General features: G+C 40.4%; 2 protein-coding genes and 1 long non-coding RNA gene across 5 annotated transcripts in view; 2 read left to right on the top strand and 1 right to left on the bottom strand.

Moving 5' to 3' along the window:
- The window catches only part of tmem183a (transmembrane protein 183A), a 33458-nt gene that overhangs the window by 8418 nt on the left and 2980 nt on the right, over positions 1-22060 (top strand). The window contains exon 8 of one of the 2 annotated variants that reach the window (XR_004559629.1): positions 4538-4824. Coding sequence is in view for 1 of the 2 variants with exons in the window: in XM_034166933.1 (XP_034022824.1) it covers positions 4538-4723 (186 nt within the window). In the remaining variant the exon portion in view is untranslated. Of the gene's footprint in view, positions 1-4537; positions 4986-22060 lie in introns of those variants that run through there. The other variant, XM_034166933.1, reaches the window with a different exon arrangement.
- Positions 5539-8837, bottom strand: LOC117507144. Its single transcript, XR_004559630.1, has 2 exons — positions 6820-8837; positions 5539-6585 (listed from the first exon to the last, which is right to left on the bottom strand). It is a non-coding gene; the product is annotated as an uncharacterized LOC117507144 (long non-coding RNA).
- Positions 9101-22060, top strand: part of tfeb (transcription factor EB) — an 89732-nt gene continuing 76772 nt past the window's right edge. The window contains exon 1 of one of the 2 annotated variants that reach the window (XM_034166930.1): positions 9101-9360. The gene's annotated coding sequence lies outside the window, so the exon portion shown is untranslated. The remainder of the gene's footprint in view (positions 9361-22060) is intronic. The other variant, XM_034166932.1, reaches the window with a different exon arrangement.

Below are 22060 nucleotides of genomic sequence, written 5' to 3'. Positions count from 1 at the left end.
GATCTCGGCGGGGGTGTCATCTTTCTGATGTATTCATGGATGCTCCTTGTCTCATCTTGGATTGTGGCTCTGACACTCACTAATCCTTGCTCTCCCTTTTTCTCTTGCTCATAGAGCCTCATATTGCTCCACTTTGGGCTGGAGACCTCCTTGGATTGTGAGGAGTTTTTGTGTTTTGACACCAGTGGCAATGTTTCTGTGTAGGCTCTCAGTTGTCCAGGTGGTTTCCATAGTAGAGAAGCTTGAATCTTCGACTGGACTGGGTTGCTTGACGTGAGGACGTTTCACTTCAAATCGCAGAAGCTTCCTCAGCTTCTTCTCTACAAGAGTCGAGACAGAAGTCAGACTACCAGAGCAAGAATTTTAGCTGAGGAAGCTTCTGCGATTTGAAGCGAAACATCCTCGCGTCAAGCAACCTAGTCCAGTGGAAGATTCAAGCTTCTCTACGACACCAGTGGCATATACGAGGTCTATTAGAAAAGTATCCGATCTTATTCTTTTTTTTCAAAAACCATATGGATTTGAATCACGTGTGATTACATCAGACATGCTTGAACCCTCGTGGGCATGCAAGAGTTTTTTCACGCCTGTCGGTTACGTCATTCGCCTGTGGGCAGTCTTTGAGTGAGGAGTCGCCCACCCTCTCGTCGATTTTTTTCATTGTTTAGGAATGGCTCAGAGACTGCTGCTTTGTTTGATCAAAATTTTTTCAAAACTGTAAGGCACAACTGAGTGGTCACCATTCGATAAATTCAGCTGGTTTTCGGTAAAAAATTTTAATGGCTGATGAGAGATTTTGGTCTGGTAGTGTCGCTGTAAGGACGGCCCACGGCGCCTGACGGCGATCTGCGCTTCGAGGCGGCAGCGTCTCGCCGTTTCAAGTTGAAAACTTCCACATTTCAGGCTCTGTTGACCCAGGAAGTCGTCAGAGAACAGAGAACTTTCAGAAGAAGTCGGCATGAGGAGTTTATTCGGACATTCCATTGTTAACGAACATTTTGTAATGAAAGAACGTGCAGGCAGAGTCGCATGTCGGGCCGGACCCAACCGCGGGGGGTCGCGACAGGAAAAACACCTCCGTTGGAAACCTTAACGGGCAAGTTGGAACATGCCCAAGCTGTTAAACAATTTCTCAGTTACTCACTTGTTGAAAGCCATCAAAAGCCGCCTGAATTTTACAAATGGTTTTCAACACGGAGGTTTTTTTCCTGTCGCGGCGCACACAGATTCGCCGAGTTGTCACGGAAAAGACTCGGCGAATTTACGCGCACGTCTTTCATTAAAAAATGTCCTTAAACAGTGGAATGTCCGCATAAAGTCTTCATGCCGGCCTCTTCTGAATCTTCTCTGTTCTCTCACGACATCCTGGGTGAATTAAGCCTTAAATTAGGATGTTTTCAGGTCGAAACAGGCCGACGACGGCGCCTGGAAGCGCTGCACGACGTCCCGCTCCGTGGGAAGTCCTTACACCGACAGAAACACCCTATAATCTCTCATCAGCCGTTAAACTTTTCACCGAAAACCAGCTTAATTTCTCGAATAGTGTCCACTCGGATATTCCTCACAGGTCCAGAAAAAATTTTGATAAAGCAACGCGCGCCGTCTCGAGCAGCGTGTGAAACAAAGGAATTCAGCCGAGAGGGCGGGACCACATCTCACTCGAGGCCTGCCCACAGGGAAATGACGTCACCGACGCGTGAAAAAACTCACGCATGCGCACGAGGGTTCAAGCATGATTGGTGTAATCGCACGTCATTCAAATCCATATAGTTAAAAAAAAAATAAAAGGGTCGGTCTATTATCTAATAGACCTCGTATCTTCTCTTATGGTGAACTTATTTTCCCAGCTGGGTATCTGGTGACTGTTAGGACGTATGTTTTGATGGCTCAGATCTTATTCCTAAAATTGAAATAGAATATTCCGCACCACCACAGCACTCCCATACAAAAAAGCTTTATTTAATAAGACGTGATTTTTCGGGTAAACTACAATTCATCAGATCTTATTCCTACCATTAAGTTGGCTTCTCAGCACCCTTCTTCCCCTCTGGAGGTATTTCGCTATGACTGACCTTCTTGCATCTTCATCATACTTCCCATTGGCTTGAGGGATTCCCAGGTACTTATAGCTGTCCTTTTATGTTCGTGTCCTGCCTTCTGGCAACTCCAACCCCTCAGTCTGGATCACCTTCCCTCTCTTTGCCACCATTTGATTACACTTATCCAGTCTGAATGATAACCCAGTCCGATATCCTTGCTGTAGATTCTTACTCTGGTGAGGTGAATCAGTGAGTCAGTGTCTCGGTCACTCCACTTCTGAATCGATAGCCGTATCCACTCCTTGTGATTAGTTGGCTGAGGGGATTGAGGCCTATGCAGAACAGCAGCAGGGACAGTGCATCACCTTGGTATATTCCGCACTTGATGGTGACTTGTGTGATTACCTTGGTGTTGGCCTCCTATGACATCATCCAGTCCCATTGAGTTCTTGATCAAGGTTATCAGTGCACTGTTAGCCTTGTATAGTGGCAAGCACTCAAATATCTATGTGAGGCATCGTATAGTTTCTTGTAGTCAATCCAGCCTGTGCTCAGGTTGGTCTGCTTGGTCTTATAGTCCTGTTGTACTACTTGGTTAACCAGTAGCTGGTGCTTTGACCCTCTGGTATTGTTTCCAGTGCCCGTCTGAGCTGTGATCATGTGTTGACTCATGTGCCTACTGTGTGCCAGCTTGGTTGCTATGATGCCTGAGAGGCATTTCCATGTTGTGGTTAGGTAGGTAATTTCCCCATAGTTTGAGAATGTCGTACCCTTGTGGGGTCCTTCATGATCAGGATTGTTCTGTCCCATGTTAGCCAGCCTGGGTGAGTACCTGCTGTTAATAGCCCACCCATTTGTGCTGCCAGGTGCACATGGAGTGCTGTTAGCTGCTTCAGCCAGTAGGTGTGGATCATATCAGGTCCTGGTGCCATCCAGGCCTTCATCCTTGAGACACATTGTTAGATGTGGTTTTGGAACCCTTCTCTTGAAGTACCACAATAATAAGCCAGTAACAAAAGGGAAGCGCTAACCCACTGCTGTTTATTGATTGGCTCAACAGCAAAAGCTAAAGCTACACTACGAAACGACACAATAATAATAAATATATCTTTATTCAGGATGGTTCAGATAAATACAGAGGTGCAGTATAACATCTACAGACCCTATAGTTCTTTTCAGTACAGGTCCCACGTGACCATTCATACAGCTCCAACTTATACTGTTTCAAATATTAAAACCATTCACACACTGAGTAAACAGAAAAAGTCTTACCTGTTGTGTAGTTTAAACTGGATTCATATTGACAGCCTGACGAAAACTGTTATCCAAATAAGACGCCCTCATTTTGGGAGACGACGTCTGGAAATACCTTGTTGTGGAAATTACTGATTGAACACAACATTTTTAAAGAAGTCTCTAATTGTTTGTCTGCTCCGGGTGCCTTTGTATTCCTGAACCTGAGAATGCCAGCGCTTTGTCTTGTCAACAAGAAGAAAAAATTACTTATTTTAAAAGGTGAAAGCCTCCCAGCACTCCATTCATTCACACCAATGTTCAACACAGCTATCCATCATCTCTTCAGCATTCTGCTTATGATGAAAATAAATCTTACAAATGATCCACCAAGACCAAAAAAAGTATGAATAATCTGTGTGGATGAAACACCATTTCGATATAACACTTATGCAGATATGCTTAAACCCCTTTCCATGTGGAGGGGGCAGGGGTGTCTGACAGCTTGTAACGCATTCTTGATGACGTGCATGTCAGTCTACCATACTCCACCTACCAAAGAAAGCGTACTGTTGGCAGCGGAAAGGCAAGCCATGCTTAACCCTTCCATACTGACCTGGACCGCTCGGTGTAAATGAGGCTTAAGTGACTGTTGTTTGGACATGAGTCCATGAGCGAGTCATCAGTTTTGACCTAATCGGTACCACTTAAGGGAACTAAACCAGCCTTAGTGAACAATGGCTTCCCCAAAAATCTATGATAGCCATCCCAGGGGGGTAGCTATAGCCAGGTAAGGGTCAGTGAAGAATTACACAGAGGTCAAAATTTAAAAATGCTCCAATCATGTTGAAAAATATACCACATCATTTGTCTGATCTTAACGATTCCAAAAAGGTAAAGTTTGGACTATGACTGAATGTTATGCTGTAAAAAAATGAACCGCAGTGTGTATCATTGCTCTTTTTTCTTTTAACTTGGAATATGAAAAATCTTTCGTATTAATCACATTTGAACTCTATACTACTTGTTACACTGTTAAAAAGAGTGTGCATGAAATATAAATTGTTTAACAATTTGCAGTGTATAAGTATAAATATTTTCTTTTGCATGTTGCAAAGGAGTGCAAGGATGCACACTTCACAGTAAATGGCATTAAATCTTTGAAAGCACTTTAAAGTTGCACTAACTTAAAACTACGTACCCTACCAGTATTTTCGACTGTGGTCTGATCTCATAATTTCCTGTGGTCTTTGCTTTTCTCACAGTTCACAATCAATGTCAGCACAGACATGCGTCACCACCGCGTCCGTCTGGTGTTCCAGGACTCACCACTCCAGCGTGGGAAATGGAGAGGGGATCAGGGTGGGACCCAGGTGGTGCTCGATCCTGTACATAGTGTGAGGCTCATGGACTGGTGGCATCCACAATACCCATCTTCACCTTACACATGAGAGCTTTCTTCTCTTCGATTTTTGCTACAGCAGAATATTTCACAAAGAATCCTGCTGTTTTGCCATCCGATTTACCAATAACAAATGATAGTGGATAGATAGTCATGAGACGAGACTTTGAACATTCAGTTACTTTAAAAAATTCCAGCTGATTATTCTTAGAGAACCAAACACAGAGCAACTACAGTAGGATCAAAGTTAAGGAAAGTAAAAACAATCAAAAAAAAAAAAAATTAGAGGTTGGAGAAAGATCTTTAAGTATCGAAGAAACACTTCACTATCTAGTGCCAAAATCAAACACATCACACACTCTTCCTCTCCTTTGATTCTTTGCTGTGTTACTTAAAGATTAGGTGTTGCCAGTGGATCTAACATACTGCCAAATAGTCCATTATAGGTGTTGTCCCAATACCATATATTGTTTCAGGTGCAGTGATACATGTTCCTGCTGTATATATCTTCATTTGGCTAGTTTCTGTTTGCCACAGAGAAATGTGCATCATATTTCAAATTATACACGATAGTAAGATGGTAAATGGACTAATTGTGTAGCGCTTTGCTCCAAAGGGCTTTAGTGTGCCACATTCACCCATTCTCACACACACCCCAGTGTCAACATGCTCCTGTGCAAGGCGCTCAACTGTACACAGGGAGCACCTTCAGGATTAAGGTCCTTGCCCAAGATACCTTAGTGATTTTTCTGGTCTGACGAGGAATCGAACCAAAGATCCTCTGCTTTAACTACTAGACTGTTATGTTCCCATGAATGACTTCAGTGATAACTGAATATATTGCCCACTCATAAGGCAGTGATTTTTCTTTTTAACAACAAAAACCATTTCAATCATACTGCCAATGCATATTTATTGGATGTTAAACTTCTGACAAAGTACTTTAGAGTCACTTTGTGAAAGATTTTTGGTTTAACAGGGTGAAAAATTTATCATCCTGACATGATTTACTTCACTTGAAGACCTGAAAACAATTTTGACTGGGTTTAAATGATTATGTTGTATTGCCCATTTTAAAGTGTTTTTCTGCAGCTGTACTGTTATTTGAATGTTAGTGACGCTATTCTACATTAGATGAGCCAAAGAAATGCACCTCCCAGGTCGACCACTCTGCTGATTTAAGGGTTTTTTGTTTTTGTCTTTTTTAACCTACTGACATTTTTCTTACCAAAAATGTCTATATTATCTCCAAATGATTATTTGAACATTATCCCCCTGGTGCTATCTGTCAAGTCTTTTCAACTTCCAATTTAATCAGGACAGAATGTTTGTCATAGTTTTTGCATCATGAATTTGAATGGAATCATGTGAATCACTGTGTTGATGTAGCTGCTATGGCAGGAGTGGGCAACATGATCCAGAAAGGGCCAAGAGGGTGCAGGTTTTCTTTGCAGCCACTGACTCCACCGGTGATTTCACTGATTAACTGATTCCATCTGCTCAAAGTGATATTAATCAGTGAAATCACCTGGTGGAATTAGTGGCTGCAAAGAAAACCTGCACCCTCTTGGCCCTTTATGGAACAAGTTGCCCACCCCTGTGCTTATGGGGTAGGAGACACTTGTCATTGATGGGATGGACACTGATCTTTCCATCAAGAAAATAATTCAGTTTTGATTTACATATATTGTAAAGCCCCCATGAATGAGCACATGGAGTTTATACTTTTTTGTTTGTTTGTTTTGGAGGGGGTGGGGTGGGGGCATTGGCAAAAGACATTGGTTTGTAGTTAACAGCAGTTGTTTCACTGATTGGGTATTGGCAGAGGAACTCAAATGATCAGCAGATTGCAGTGAAATAAAAACTCAAACTGCTCATTCAAAGAGCCTCTAACCTTGTGATGGAGAGCACCTGTAAAAAGTAAGTTCCTTCAGCTGCTCTCTTGTTTTCATTAGGGGTCACCACAGCAGATCCAAGGTGGGTCTCCATATTGATTATGGCACAAGTTTTACACCAGATGACCTTCCTGACACAACTCCACATTACATAGAGAGATGTGACAGGGGTGAGGTTTGAACCACGAACCTTCCACACTGAAACCAAGTGCACTAACCACTTGCCCACCACCCCTGCCATGGAGAGCACTTGTATTTGTGTTTTGCTTCTCTCTTGTGGCTGTACCAGGTACTGTATAGTAACTCATGGTGCATTTATGTAGAGGTTCTTGTCTGCAAAGGTCACCCAATAATGTACAGCTTGTCACACGTTTTTTTATATCCATGAATTTTGGTTGCTGTAATTGTGCTAGTGGACTTGTCCACTACATTCATATACATCAGGTTTTTATAGCAATGCAGATTGCAGAGGGTCACCCATGTCAGCATTGCAGTGTGTTATTATAAAGACTTGAAGGTCATTCTGAGTTCATACCTCTGCTGGAGTAATAATGGCTAATTCCACTGACTGCCACTAACAGACGGGCCTGGGCAAAATTCTGACTAGACTTTCTCCATGTAGCGTGGGGGAATTTTACTGAAATTTATGCAACCATGCTCTTAAGTCAACAGGCAGAGGATTCTATTAGTGTGCATTGGTCTATGTATCTGCCCTGAAATACCTGCACCATAAATTGTCTCAATAAATCACTGAATTAGCCCAGTTTGAATAGTTCCCTTATAATGGGTTTAACATTTTAGGTGAGGCAACGGAAGCAAACATGTTCTGGATCAGACTCAAAAAAAAATGTGTGCTGAATATCATCTGTCGCCGAACCCACTGCATGAGTGTCAGATGGGTCGAAAATGTACATGATTAGTTTGAAGAAAGTTTACAGTTGATCATGTCGACAGATTTTATTTTAATTTTTTGGGTGGGTGTTGCGGTGATAAAGTGCTCTGTTAAAGGTGGACAATGTCACTCTGCGGTTCTGTTTAAACCTTTAGACCAAAAGTTTATTTCCTGGATGTTAATTTGGGCTTTTTTCCCCTCAATGATATGAGTCTGTATGCATGCAGACTCATTTCACTGAGGAAAGAAGCCCAAATCTTAAAAAGCTTGGGACCGTGGTCCCAGTGTGTACAGTTGCTTGTAGTACCATGGATATTTTTAGGATGGCTCCAAAGAAGGAATGTGACTTAAGAGCCAAAATTTTCCTCTGGAATCTTCCTGCTCTTAGATGCAACAGTACGTCGAGATTCTTCAGGTGTACTTGAAATGCAGCCACCCTTTCCCCATTTAACTCAGAATTATGCCATTTCATATTTTTCGGAAGGTTTTGCATGTAACTCAGTTTCTGGATGTTCTTGAATAGTCATGCGTTTTGAAAATCGGACATTGCCTGAATGTCTACTTTGTTTCCATGTAAAATTTTTTAAAATAATAGTTGCAAGATGGAAATTATTTTAGTTTTGGAGTCCCTCTCTTAATGCAACAAGGCATTGGTTCTTCAGGGACTGAATTATGTAATTTACTGATTCAGAAGTGGAATGTTAATCTATTCTAGGCCATGGGCCAGAAGTGGGTCCCTTGTGGAACCCCCCGCCCCCCAGCTCAACAAAATAATTTTTTTCTAACATAAATTTGAATGATAGCATTGAAAATTTTGGGCTACAATTAGTTTATTATTTATTTATTATTTGCTTATTATGGAAGACAGTTATTTTTTTTAAAAACCCGCTTCTATTATTTTAAAGAATGAAAAGTCTGTTTTGACTGGAATGCCACAAAAACTTGTTTTGGGGAATTATGCACATAATGAGCTTTTGTTCAGTATATTTTATGCTAAAATCCCAAGATTACTGAGTAAGCTAGAAGCTAATTAATATGCCATAAATTTTGTGTTTTAGGAAAAGTGACTTCATGATTTGAGGGTACCCTCATTTAAGTAGTGTTTTGACTCATTCACATTTATGCTTAAGTTATTAAGCATTTTTTATGAGTTAAAAAACAGATTTTGTCGAGTTGTGTGTGTGTGTGTGTGTGTTGGCAGTTTAAAGAAGTGTATGTAAACTGGTGACCCACTGAAAGTCTGGCACAGTGAAGAAAAACCAGATATTCTGTATCTTGTTACTGTTATTTCAATAACTTTAGATGGTAATAAAGTAGGCATTCCGACTTGACACACACATCAAATGCAGTAGTTAAAACTGAGTATGAAAAAAATTTAACCAGACTGTATGTAAACTTGTGTCCGCAGATATATACTTGTGTGTGTGTGTGTGTGTGTGTGTATATATGTATATATATATATATATATATATATATTATTTTAAAAGTAACTTCGTTGACCATAAACAGTACTTGTGAGGTGAAACCCAAATTCTTCAGTTTATCTCTCCAAATATAAATGAAAACCCTCTGTCGATCGGCCTCTGTCTTAGTGGAAGAAAACTACATTTCCCAGAAACCCTGTGCAATTTTTTTCCATTGGCAAGCGCAGGTGACCGCAGACGCTCAGAAGTTGTGACATCTCGACGTTCAAAACGAAAACAAATTTGCCGGTGGAGGGGTGCCAGGAGCGTTTATGTGCACTTTTACTCAACGATAACATGAAGAAAGTCAAAAGTTTTCCGTTTTAGATGACCTTTTGATCTGACAGCGTCCGCTACGTTTGAGCTTGTCAGCGCGCGCGACAGCTGGACGCGGACTTTTGGTGAAGCGGAGTGTTCTGCGTGACCTTCACAGCGGGTAAGCGACATGTCATTCCACTTAAAACCAAAAAAAAAAAAAAAAAAAACCCAAAACAAAACACGCAGCAACATCTTTGAATTGTTGCTCATTTTGGAGTCAACGAGACTTTAATAGTTCCTGGTTACAGTAAAGGCAGAAATTACGTTTCTGTATTGTACAGGAGGCGTGTCCACACGGAGTCCAGAATTGTCTTGCTGAGGTATTTTTATTTATTTTTGTTCTTTGAAGAGCAAATACGTCTTAAAGGTTGTTGTTACTGGTGCCAGGTGGACATACGTAATGGAGCGCGCAGTATTTATAAATAAATAAGTCTTAAGATAATGATGCCAGTTAGTTTATTCATTCATAAGTGTGCATCACTTTTCTTTAAAAAGACATGGTTTGTTTTGGGAAGTTGTCCCTAATTGGCAAAGAAAAAAATCAGTTTGTACTTATATGGAATAAATCTGGGCCATCAGAGTTTGGAATTTGAATTTTTTTTTTTAGCAAAAACAGAGTTTGAAGTTGAATTTCTAAGGTTTGTTTAGCATCAAAATATTCAGCTTCAAAAACTTAAAAAAAAATTAAACGTAAAAAAAAAATCGTTAACAATTCAATGTAAAAAAAAAAAAAAAAATGCAACCTAAAAAAAATTTAACCTCAAAAAATACAAAAGCAGGGAGAAGCAATTGATCCCTGTCTCAATCATCCAACATTCAGCCAATCATATTTTGCTCCATTGGTCATGTGACACCAAGACCAAATCAAAAGAAGACAACGATTTGACACATTGCTGAACATTGGATGATTGAAACGGGTCGATCGATTGCTTCTCCCTGCTTTTTATTTTTTGAGGTTGAATTTTCTGTATTTAATTTTTGAGGTTGATTTTTTTTTTTTTTTTAAGGTTAAAGTTTTTGAGGTTTTCGATGCAAAACAAATTCATCCTTAGAAATTCAACTTCAAACTCTGATGACAGATTTACTTCCATATACTTGTATTTAGTAAAGTTTTAAAATGATTTCTCCTCGGATTAGTAGAGCAAGAATGAAGTCAGCCAATGAGTGAGTGGGCCCACAAGATTTCCCTATACTTTCTGTGAAGGCTCCTAGTTGTCCAGGAGGTTTCCATAGTAGAGAACCTTGAATCTTCGACTGGACTGGGTTGCTTGACGCAAGGACGTTTCGCTTCTAATCGCAGAAGCTTTCCTCAGCTAAAATTCTTGCGAGCAATAATTTTAGCTGAGGATGCTTCTGCAAGATCAAGCTTCTCTCCTATTTCCCTATACTGCATATTAAAGGTGTGAGATTGTGGGTTCTGATGGATGCTGGACCAGTGAGCCTCCTGTTATGTCCGGGGTCAGGCAGACTGGAATTTGACTACATCCGGGTCTTTCATAACAGCATACAGTCTGAGCGTGTTTGTTTTGGTTTCTCTCTCTGAGAAAGGATTCTGAATGGTACAATCAGCTATTGATGGTGAGATAAGGGATTTAACATCAGATGAATTCTTGCCTTCAGATTCGCCAGGTGTGACGTATACCCGCCCTCACCCATTGCTTGTGATGCCTCACTGCTTATGGCAACTGAGAGCATTTGTGTTTTCATGTACCAGGCACTACTCCTACAAAGATTTATTTATTTATTATTGTTGGACATTTGTTGACTGTCACTAAGGAAAAATGAGGAAGAAAATACTAAATACTACATGTGCATAAAAATTTTTTCCAGTTCCTAAAACATTTGCACTGTATTTGAAATAAAAGAAAATAGCCATCCAAAACATGTTTCTACTTAGAAATGAAGAGTTATATTTTAATATCTAAATATTTCACCCGTGTTCTGTTTTGTAAATGCATCAGGCGGCTTTGTAATCTGTATTACACTTACTGAGTGCTGCCCCCTTGCCTTTTATAAGCAATAGTCAGGCCAGTATCAGTGACAACACCTCAGCCCAGAGGCATGCTGCTATGTATAAACTGCCAATGGTAATAGTGTGCTTATTTAATGACTACTTTGCTTCGAAGGGCACCATAGTGTCAACACAGAAAAGATGAAGACAATTATGCCTCCTTTGCATCTTTATTTACATGGTGTACATTTATTATATATGTGAGTGAATGTAGAGCCAGGATATATGTACCTATACATCTGTACAATCAGTGTAAACATAGTACTACCAGTGGTGATTTTAGATGAATCTGTGTGTTCATTCATTCATTTCCTATACCAGATTACTTCAAACATGGGTGGGGGTGGGTTGGGCAGGGGGGTCTGCAGTCTAGGGGTCAGCAGCCTGCTGGGATAGGCTCCAGCACCCCAAAGATATGCAACCCCCATAAACACAGAATTTGACATTTTTACTGACTTGAGTGCCACCTGTACTCTTGCACCTTCATTATCCCATATTAATTTCAAGTGGCATAATATTGGGCTTGCTTGCTGCAGATGATCTGTTCTGTGTTAGCCTGATCCCATCAGATTTCAGAAGCTAAGCAGTGTGGGACCTGGTTAGTACTTGGAGTGGGAGACCTCTTTGGAACACCAGCGGCTGTGTGCATTTCTCCAGGTTACACTGGAGTTGCGCCAGGAAGGGCATCCGGCGTAAAACTTGTGCCAAATACCAGTGCGGCTCTAGTTATATCCGCTGTGGCAAGCCCAAACATAACGGGAGCAGCTGAATGGACAACAACATAATATTGGGCTTGCTAATGGAATCATACCATGCATTAACTAGTTTTGGATGTTGAGAGTGCAGTCCAGAAATGCCCCAAAAATAAGCATCACTTTAGGAAAAAGTAGCATTTGCAATTTTCCAGAACTACTCCTATCACAGATTGACACCAATGAAAATGAAGCTGGTGAGTCATTTGGCACATCGAGATATTTCAACTTCCATACCTAATTTTTCAAGAAGTCAATTTTGGCCCTCAAGAAATTGACCCATCTAGAGAATGTAGGGAAAAAACTTTGATTTAGGGACTTCAAATTTTTGAAATTTCTGTCTGCCCATAGACCTTCCACAAAAAAAAAAAAAAAAAAAAAAATCTGGCAAATCTGAGACAGTCATATGTCACAAACTGACTGAGTCTTAAAAACTGCCTTTTAAATGATAATGACAAGCATTATGCACTGGGTCCTGACACGTGTCCTGTATTTGTACAGCTCAGTTTGAAAAATAAAGAATAGTTCTTAAAATAGAAGTGAATGTTATAAATAATGCTTAAAATGCCTTTATTAAAAAAGCTGCAAAAAATTTCTTTATTCTTTCAGTAACAACAAACATTCATTTTCTGAACCCACGTATTCCTTTTAAGGATCACAGGTGGAATGCACAGAGAACTGTGCACAAAGCTGTGTGCATTTCACAGGCAGAATGCACATAATTATTCACCAGTTGGTGAAAACACCATGGTTAAAACAAGAATAAAATGTCTGAAATAGGAGAGTGGTTTTTTCTCTCTTATTTTTTAATTGCAAGTGTGTGAACACGCTCGGTTATGTAGCAGAGTTCATGCGTACTGAAACACGAGGCACAAACTGCAAGTGAATGCACTCCTACCATGATCAGAGGGCAACAGCGGAGGGGTCACTGCAAGAGCTTAAGAAGGTCACATCTGGATTTGAGGAAATTCTTGTTTACCTTGAGAGTAGTGGATCCATGGAACAGCCTGGCACAGTACTTAGTAACAGCGATGAGTATAATCGGTTTTAAAAATGGATCAGATAAACACTGGAGAAATGATAGCACATGTAACAGACAACATTAGACAGCTATTTGAGTAGAGTTGTCTTCCATGTGTATTAGTTCTGGATAAAGAGGTGCCTCGCATCTGCATCCAGTAATTTAACTTAATTGGTTGATTACATTTAATATTGTGCTCACGGCCATTAACACATGCAACATTCCTATTAACATACTGCTTACTACATAAATAGTAAATGGACTGCATTCATATAGCGCTTTTCCATCTGCATCAGACACTCAAAGTGCTTTACAATAATGCCTCACATTCACCCTGATGTCTGGCTGCTGTCATGCAAAGCGCCTACTACACACCGGGAGCAACTAGAGGATTAAAGACGTTGCCCATGGTCTCTTAATGATTTTCCGGTCAGGCTGGGATTTGAATTGAGGATCCTCTGGTCTCAAGCTCAGCGCTTAACCACTAGACCATCCCTTTCCCAAAATAAATTACACATAAATTTCACATATGCTCTTAGTAAATTACCCACAAAATGGTCTCCATACAAAAGTGCAAAAGTTGGGATTGCCCATGCAGTTCAGTCCTCATTATCTGGGAACATAGTAATCAGGCTCTGTGTGTTGTCCCTGTGTCTGTGTGTGTTCCCTCTGGGTACTCTGGCTTCTAATCCGTCTTAGTCTTGCAATGGAGGGTATGCGCTGACGTCATCAAGCTGCACCTGGAGATGGTATACCTCCATCTTTGATGGGAAATGATAGAAAGAAATCAATTGTTTACAGCAGCCGAATGTTCCAAAATTCTGCAATCTAAGAGCAAAATCCTTTTTGTGAAGTCGGGGAAGGATAGATGTATGATGAACATTGTGTGGACTGGACTTCAGGGCCCATATTTTTTTGTGGATGTTTTCTGAGCTGCTGGTATGTGAATATGTCCCTGATATTTTTAAATGGCGGCAATGAAAAACACACGCATCCACAGAGTATGGGTTACTTTATGTTGTTCCGCCTGCTTAGCGAGACATGCAGATAAAATACATGTTAAATACTTATCATGCCAAAGTAACTTGCTTTAATGATTATCATTCGCCCTATTGAGATATCCTGTAATCCCTTGTGCGCCAGAGAGGTGCTGTAATAAAAAAAAAAAAACACGGAGAAATCGATGACAATTGCAAATTGACATTATCCTACCAAAATGTACATTTTGATGCCTTTCATAATATAAGAGACAACATACACAAGAGCCCTGAAAATTTGCTAAATCAAATTTTCCAAATATTCTGTGTCTGCTACCTTCAACCTGCATGGAACTTCATAAACACAAACCGAATTTCAGACATCATATATATATATATATATATATATATATATATATATATATATATATATATATATATATATATATATATATATTGTGTGTGTGTGTGTGTGTGTATATGTGTATATATGTATGTATGTGTATATACACTCAACAAAAATATAAATGCAACACTTTTGGTTTTGCTCCCATTTTGTATGAGATGAACTCAAAGATCTAAAACTTTTTCCACATACACAATATCACCATTTCCCTCAAATATTGTTCACAAACCAGTCTAAATCTGTGATAGTGAGCACTTCTCCTTTGCTGAGATAATCCATCCCACCTCACAGGTGTGCCATATCAAGATGCTGATTAGACACCATGATTAGTGCACAGGTGTGCCTTAGACTGTCCACAATAAAAGGCCACTCTGAAAGGTGCAGTTTTGTTTTATTGGGGGGGATACCAGTCAGTATCTGGTGTGACCACCATTTGCCTCATGCAGTGCAACACATCTCCTTCGCATAGAGTTGATCAGGTTGTCAGTTGTGGCCTGTGGAATGTTGGTCCACTCCTCTTCAATGGCTGTGCGAAGTTGCTGGATCTTGGCAGGAACTGGTACACGCTGTCGTATACGCCGGTCCAGAGCATCCCAAACATGCTCAATGGGTGACATGTCCGGTGAGTATGCCGGCCATGCAAGAACTGGGACATTTTCAGCTTCCAAGAATTGTGTACAGATCCTTGCAACATGGGGCCGTGCATTATCCTGCTGCAACATGAGGTGATGTTCTTGGATGTATGGCACAACAATGGGCCTCAGGATCTCGTCACGGTATCTCTGTGCATTCAAAATGCCATCAATAAAATGCACCTGTGCTCTTCGTCCATAACAGACGCCTGCCCATACCATAACCCCACCGCCACCATGGGCCACTCGATCCACAACATTGACATCAGAAAACCGCTCACCCACACGACGCCACACACGCTGTCTGCCATCTGCCCTGAACAGTGTGAACCGGGATTCATCCGTGAAGAGAACACCTCTCCAACGTTCCAAACGGCAGCGAATGTGAGCATTTGCTCACTCAAGTCGGTTACGACGACGAACTGGAGTCAGGTCGAGACCCCGATGAGGACGACGAGCATGCAGATGAGCTTCCCTGAGACGGTTTCTGACAGTTTGTGCAGAAATTCTTTGGTTATGCAAACCGATTGTTTCAGCAGCTGTCCGAGTGGCTGGTCTCAGACGATCTTAGAGGTGAACATGCTGGATGTGGAGGTCCTGGGCTGGTGTGGTTACACGTGGTCTGCGGTTGTGAGGCTGGTTGGATGTACTGCCAAATTCTCTGAAACGCCTTTGGAGACGGCTTATAGTAGAGAAATGAACATTCAATACACGAGCAACAGCTCTGGTTGACATTCCTGCTGTCAGCATGCCAATTGCACGCTCCCTCAAATCTTGCGACATCTGTGGCATTGTACTGTGTGATAAAACTGCACCTTTCAGAGTGGCCTTTTATTGTGGGCAGTCTAAGGCACACCTGTGCACTAATCATGGTGTCTAATCAGCATCTTGATATGGCACACCTGTGAAGTGGGATGGATTATCTCAGCAAAGGAGAAGTGCTTGCTATCACAGATTTAGACTGGTTTGTGAACAATATTTGAGGGAAATGATGATATTGTGTATGTGGAAAAAGTTTTAGATCTTTGAGTTCATCTCATACAAAATGGGAGCAAAACCAAAAGTGTTGCGTTTATATTTTTGTTGAGTGTATATGTATATATGTATGTATGTATGTGTGTGTGTGTGTATATATATATATATATATATATATATATATATATATATATATATATGTGTGTGTGTATTACTCTGGAGCAAACAGCACAAACAGTGTTGTACAAGACAATAAGCAAGGTGTTTGAGCAAACTTCACTTTCCACCAGAATGACTAGAACAGGAAGTGATTGTAGCTCAGGGCAAATCCCGTTGAAAATAACGGAGAAACAACCTGACATTCTTGCATGTTTACATAAAACAAACACAATAGCAACATCTAAAAACCTAGACAATATATTCACAAGAGTTTTAGGCACAATATACAAAAAGTTTAACCTTGCAATGTTGAAGCTGTTGTCCGCGTGCAGTGGTCAAATTGCAGCATTATCTGAAAGTGTCAATGCATTTCTCATTGTTGACATCCCACAGAGCGGTGACCTGTCTGAGATTTATACCCGCTTCTCCAGTTAAGGGTCACACGGGGGCGGCGCTGGAGTTTACCCCAGCAGTTCTCGGGTGTGAGGCCAGGCAGGGCCACATATAGACAAACAAATACAGTGACACTCACATGCACGATCAGTTTAAAGCTTCCAATTCACCTAACCTGCATGTCTTTGGATACGAGAGGAAGCTGGAGCACCCAGAGGGAACCCATGCAAGCATGGAGAGAACATGCAAACTCCACACAGAAAAGCCCCAGGCGGGAAGCGATCCCATGTCCTTCGTGCTGTGAGACAACAGTGCTAACCACTAAGTGACCTTGCTGCCCTGGTTTATTTCATGTTATGCCATAAGTAATAAGTGAGTAAATACAACTACATTGCACCTTGTGGCTCACTTTGATTACACAGATTGCATGCTGTAGTACAGTTGGACATGGCCCATATGCACTTACACTGTGCTTTAAAACCGTCTGCCTTTGATCCAGATGTTGAAGGGCCCTTTATCTTTCCATTTCCCAAACCAGTGTAGAAGCGTCGATGACAGAGGGACATGTGCACATAGAGGAATCAGTGCCGTTAAAGAGGGTATATAGTATGAAGAGTCAGAGGTTAGTAAACACATTGAACCGTGAGGTCACTCTCAGCTAAGTCAAAGGTCAACACTCAGTCTGTTGAGTAATAGTGATGACGACAAACTAATCAGGGTCTCTCCAGCAGCGCAGCTGCATGCTTCTGAATTGACCACCAAAGAAAAACGGTCGAGTTTTACACAGCAAAACCAAACAGGCGCTAAAAGTCAGTGACTTGTAATTCAGATTCAAAATACCAAAATCACTTTACTGGTACATAATGAGCCTTTCAGATCGCGCACGTGGCACTCACGTTGCTGCATCTGCATATGCAGAGGGAGCATAGGGGTGGATTTTTCTACATCACTCTGTGTTCTGGAGGCTCAACAAGTCTCACCGTTGCTATGTTTGTGAAGACTTGTGTTCCTGAAAAAAGTATTAAATAAAAAGCGACTCAGTCTGCGAGTCATAACCTCAAGAATAGCAGCAAAAACCAGAACGAGTGACGGACATCACCCTGCTGGGAGGAGCTTTTTTCAGCGACTGTTTGTCAGTGAGGCCGGGTGGAGCTGAAAGAGCCGGTGTGCTTGAGCACACACTTGGTCCAAAATTCTTCGCTTTTGGATACACACATCCACCCAGTTTGAGCAACAGCTAATGCTAGCTTAGCCTTTAGCATCAATCACTCAGTCAAGCTGTTTTTTATTTAACTGTTTGACCTATTTTTGTTTTTAACAAATAAGTCTACACACTAGTTTTTCAATTGTTACTCTTCTGACTACAAGAACAGTCTCAACTTTAAATTACTTAGATTTTTTTTTTATTTAAATGTTTTTAACTATCTAGTAATCAGACCTTAAAGAAAATAGCACAGCGCTGTTTCATGTTTATTCATGTTTAAATATTTTTCTTCACCTGTCCCCCATCAGGAACATTTCAACATGTACTGTGCAGAGAACCTTGTAAATATAGTAAATACAGATGTATTTCAAATTCCAGTGAAGGAGCTGAACGCTAAAACCTCCAGTCTAGATGGAAGAAAAGAATATCTCTGCTTTTCAAAATGTGAGGAAAGTGTGTCCAAAAACTCCTTCAAGAGGGAGAAGCTGCAGAGGAGTCCTTCTTCTGGTTAAATGTCCTGAGGGTCCCGCTCACCTGTCATCTCTGAAAACCAACACATGCTGCTACGCTTCTAAATAAGACAAAGGTTCTTTAAAGAGCAACTATTTTACTATTTGAAAATGCTGTTCTCTTTTATATTTTAACATTAAATTAATGAACCATTAAGCATGTCCAGGAAGTCAAAGTTCAGTCAATAAGACACTTGCACTAGTAGAAGCCTCACCCTTATTGTGCATAATTTCAAAGCATTCACAATCACTAGAATGAAATATGACCATAGAAAACATACATTAATCTTTAACAGACACACTGCAGTCATTGTTGCACCTATTGTTTTTTTTATAATAAATACATTTATTTACATAGTCCATGAACCAGCCATCAATTTTGATCTAATTGGTACCACTTAAGGTGATTATTGGTTGAAATAAACGATGTCCATTGGATTCTGTGACGTATGTTACTCTGTAACATAACTAAGCATGACAGATGGTGCAAACTATTCCTTTTTAGAACCTTATTAACCCAAACAATAATTTACATAATTTTTCATTGAAACTGGAGCAACTTTAATTTTTGACCCCTGTACAAACTGAAACTGACCTTTGCCACCATTTTTGCTGTTTTTACCCCATAACTCCAAAACATTCACTCTTAGATAGTCCAAACTATACCTTTTTAGAATCGTTATGATCAGATAAATAATGTGGTATAGTTTTCAACATGACTGGAGCATTTTTACAATTGTAATTATCAATTGACCCCTACCTGGCTGCAACTGCCACCCTGGGGTGGCTGCAATACTTTTTTATGTAGACCATGGTACACTGAGGCTAGATTCTAAGTGTTGTTTCATCACCTTAAGTGGTATCGAAAACCTGCTTGGCCTATGGACTAACGGTATCTTTTTTCCTGGTTGAAATGCAATTATAAATGAAGGACTCTCCCAGACTTAAAAATGTACACATTACTTTTCATGCTGTTTTATTTGTCTAAAAATAAATGTCCAAGGTACATTATCATGTTAATCAAGAAATGATCTCATCTGAAACAACCACAGATACATTATGGTTTTAATTTACAGATGAACATCAAAATTTTCTAAAGAATCTTTTTTTTTTTTTTTTTTACTTTAAATGATATTAATTGCAAATTTTCTGTCAGAAACTTTTTCAACTTCAAAATGTACAGTAATCACAAATTAATCCTGAGATTAAAAAAAATTGTAAGGATTTTCTTAAGAAAATGACTGTTAATTAGCAGTTCTGATGTTCCTCTGACACATTTCTGCATTCTGTTGTCGTCCATGTTTTGGCCTGATGCCTCATTTCTATTGCACGTGCCGAACTTTGACAGCACGCAGCGATGCAATTTGGATTCAGTTGAACTTTGACTGCTGTGAGTTTGACGTCAAGTGGCAGTGCGCACTCACAGCAGAGCATCGTGCAATCTCTGGTTTTGCACATAGTGCCACAATGCAGCATTTGCGCAAAGCTTCATATTAAAATAATGGGTTTTAGAGCAATGTGTGGTGCGTTTCTGCACTTGGTGTGAAGTGTGAAAGGCCAATAAAAGTAGAAAAATCACTTAAAAAATGTTTTGAACAATCTGTTGAATTCCTTCAAGATATTTTCATTGTTAGATACACATGTACAATGTTTTGATCGCTTGATATTCATCAGGTGTGCATATGTAGTTACGCCACCTTCTTATATTTGCCCTTTGGAGGCCACAGGGCCAAACATCGGTCCACCACCTTTTTTTGAAATAAGCTGGTTAAACATCCACCTGAAATTGAAGTAAATGACATGAAATACAGTTAATGAATGCAAAAAGGACAAAAAGTGGACACAAACAGGTGAGTTATTTGTGATGAAATTAGACATTTTATTGGGGTGGGCCATGCTTGGGCATTGACCTACCCTGTCTTCAGGCAAGATTGTTCATGGAGAGCCGTGGGCCCTCTGATGTGAGAACCGGTTCATTCCAATGTTAAAATGTATCAAAACATTTTTTTGTGCAAATACTACATGTAAAAATGTTTTGGGAAATGTGTATATTTATATTGCTCTGCAAGACATTTTTTTTAACTTGTGCAGGTTATAAACTCTGGATGTACCGGCCTACTTTTTTTGTATTGAGTGTTTTCTGAGCAGACGTATGTTCATGTGGGACATACACAACTAGAACTGTAATGATTATTTGATCTGCTGATTTATTCAAGTGATTTATCAAGCAAACATACATTTTTTTGCAGCCTCCAATAAATCCTGATCTTGCTGCAATGCACAAATTATTGCCAGCATTGTGTCTTGTTTGCTGTGTATATGGAAAGTTGCGCTGGGCATACACGCGTCTTCAGCCTCATTGGACTCATGTCTGCTTGTGTTAGTCATGGGGTTAATTTTCTTCAGGCAAACATGGTTACACACGGACACGCTCACACGGCACACTGGCTCAGTGGATGTACTCGAGTGTGAAAGAGCATCAGGTGTGTGTAAACACAGCTTCTAATGTTTTCCATGTGGAAAGGTCTCCCAGGAGTTGTTCATTTTTTCTGCTTCATGACAAAACCAGGAAATAGTCTTGTATGCGGAAGTGTTTACAGGATTCCCCTTTGAAACAAACAGTTGAAATTCACTGCATGCGTGTCTCAAAAGCTTGGGAGTTTTTCTTGAAAGTCATAGGAAAGACAGCATTGCATGTGATAAGTGACACAATGACCCATGATTCAAGGTGGGTGTGGGTAGGACATTTTAGGACATATGCTGAATGTGTGACTTTTCTTCCTCATCTTTGCTCCATTCCAGTGTCTCATATCCTCTTTCGACTAGTGTTGGTCCGTGTGCTTCTTGTTAGAATGCCAGCTCAGCTGAGACTTGCACTGTAGCTGTGCTGTTGTGTATGTTTTGTAGGTTGAACTACAGAGGTGGTCTGTGGTGGTCTGGACATACAGCTCACTGCAACTGTAGAGGTCCAGAACAAATGACACACACTTCTACCTTCTGAGGTCTTTGTAGAAATATTGAAGACCATCAACACCATGAATGTCCACAGCCTGTTTGTGGGATACTCTCCTCTCTGCACTCCTTTAACATATTTTATGTAGTGTATTCTTTGTGAACCAATGGTTTCAGGTTTTTGGCAGTAGCAACAGAATTAGAAAAGCTTGTGTTCTTCCAGAGCAGTTTTAAAAGTGTCTTTAAACACTTGTATACGACGGCTAAGACCAAGCTTTACTAAATTACAAATAACTTTTGAATGATATGAGACAGAAACGTACTTTTTTTTTTTGCTGAAAAGTTAACTCCGGAATTTTGAGCCAGCCATCGGCCATCTTTGTACTCCTCATAGAAGCTGTGTGCTGACGTGCGCAATGTGAGTGTCCGATCGGAATTGGTTCACCGTCACATGGTTTTCCAAAATCCAATCGTAGGGCACATTTACCTCACGTGAAAAGCCAAAGATCGTTTTCAGGAGTGATATGTTACTAGTTGGCCCGTTTGAATAGCCCCCTGTGTGCTCCAATGAGTACATACTATTAGTACATACTCAGTGTGCCCTGCGCCATTACGCACAGCGATCAGTGAAAGCAGGACCACACGGAGAGCCTCTGATGACAATTTCACATGCTCAAACAAAGAGTGTGTAACTATCAGGATTGCGCCAACAGTTTGCATGTGAATGTTACTGGATAACTCTTGCTTTCTCTGCGTAAAGCACTGTTTACCATATCAGTGGACAACAAAACACATAGACGATTTTGTATATATTGTTCAAAATGTGC

The sequence above is a fragment of the Thalassophryne amazonica genome, chromosome 3 (assembly GCF_902500255.1).
Source record: "Thalassophryne amazonica chromosome 3, fThaAma1.1, whole genome shotgun sequence".
NCBI lineage: Eukaryota > Metazoa > Chordata > Actinopteri > Batrachoidiformes > Batrachoididae > Thalassophryne > Thalassophryne amazonica.
The sequence above is the reverse complement of the archived record's forward strand: the minus strand, read 5'-3'. Positions and strand labels throughout refer to the sequence as shown.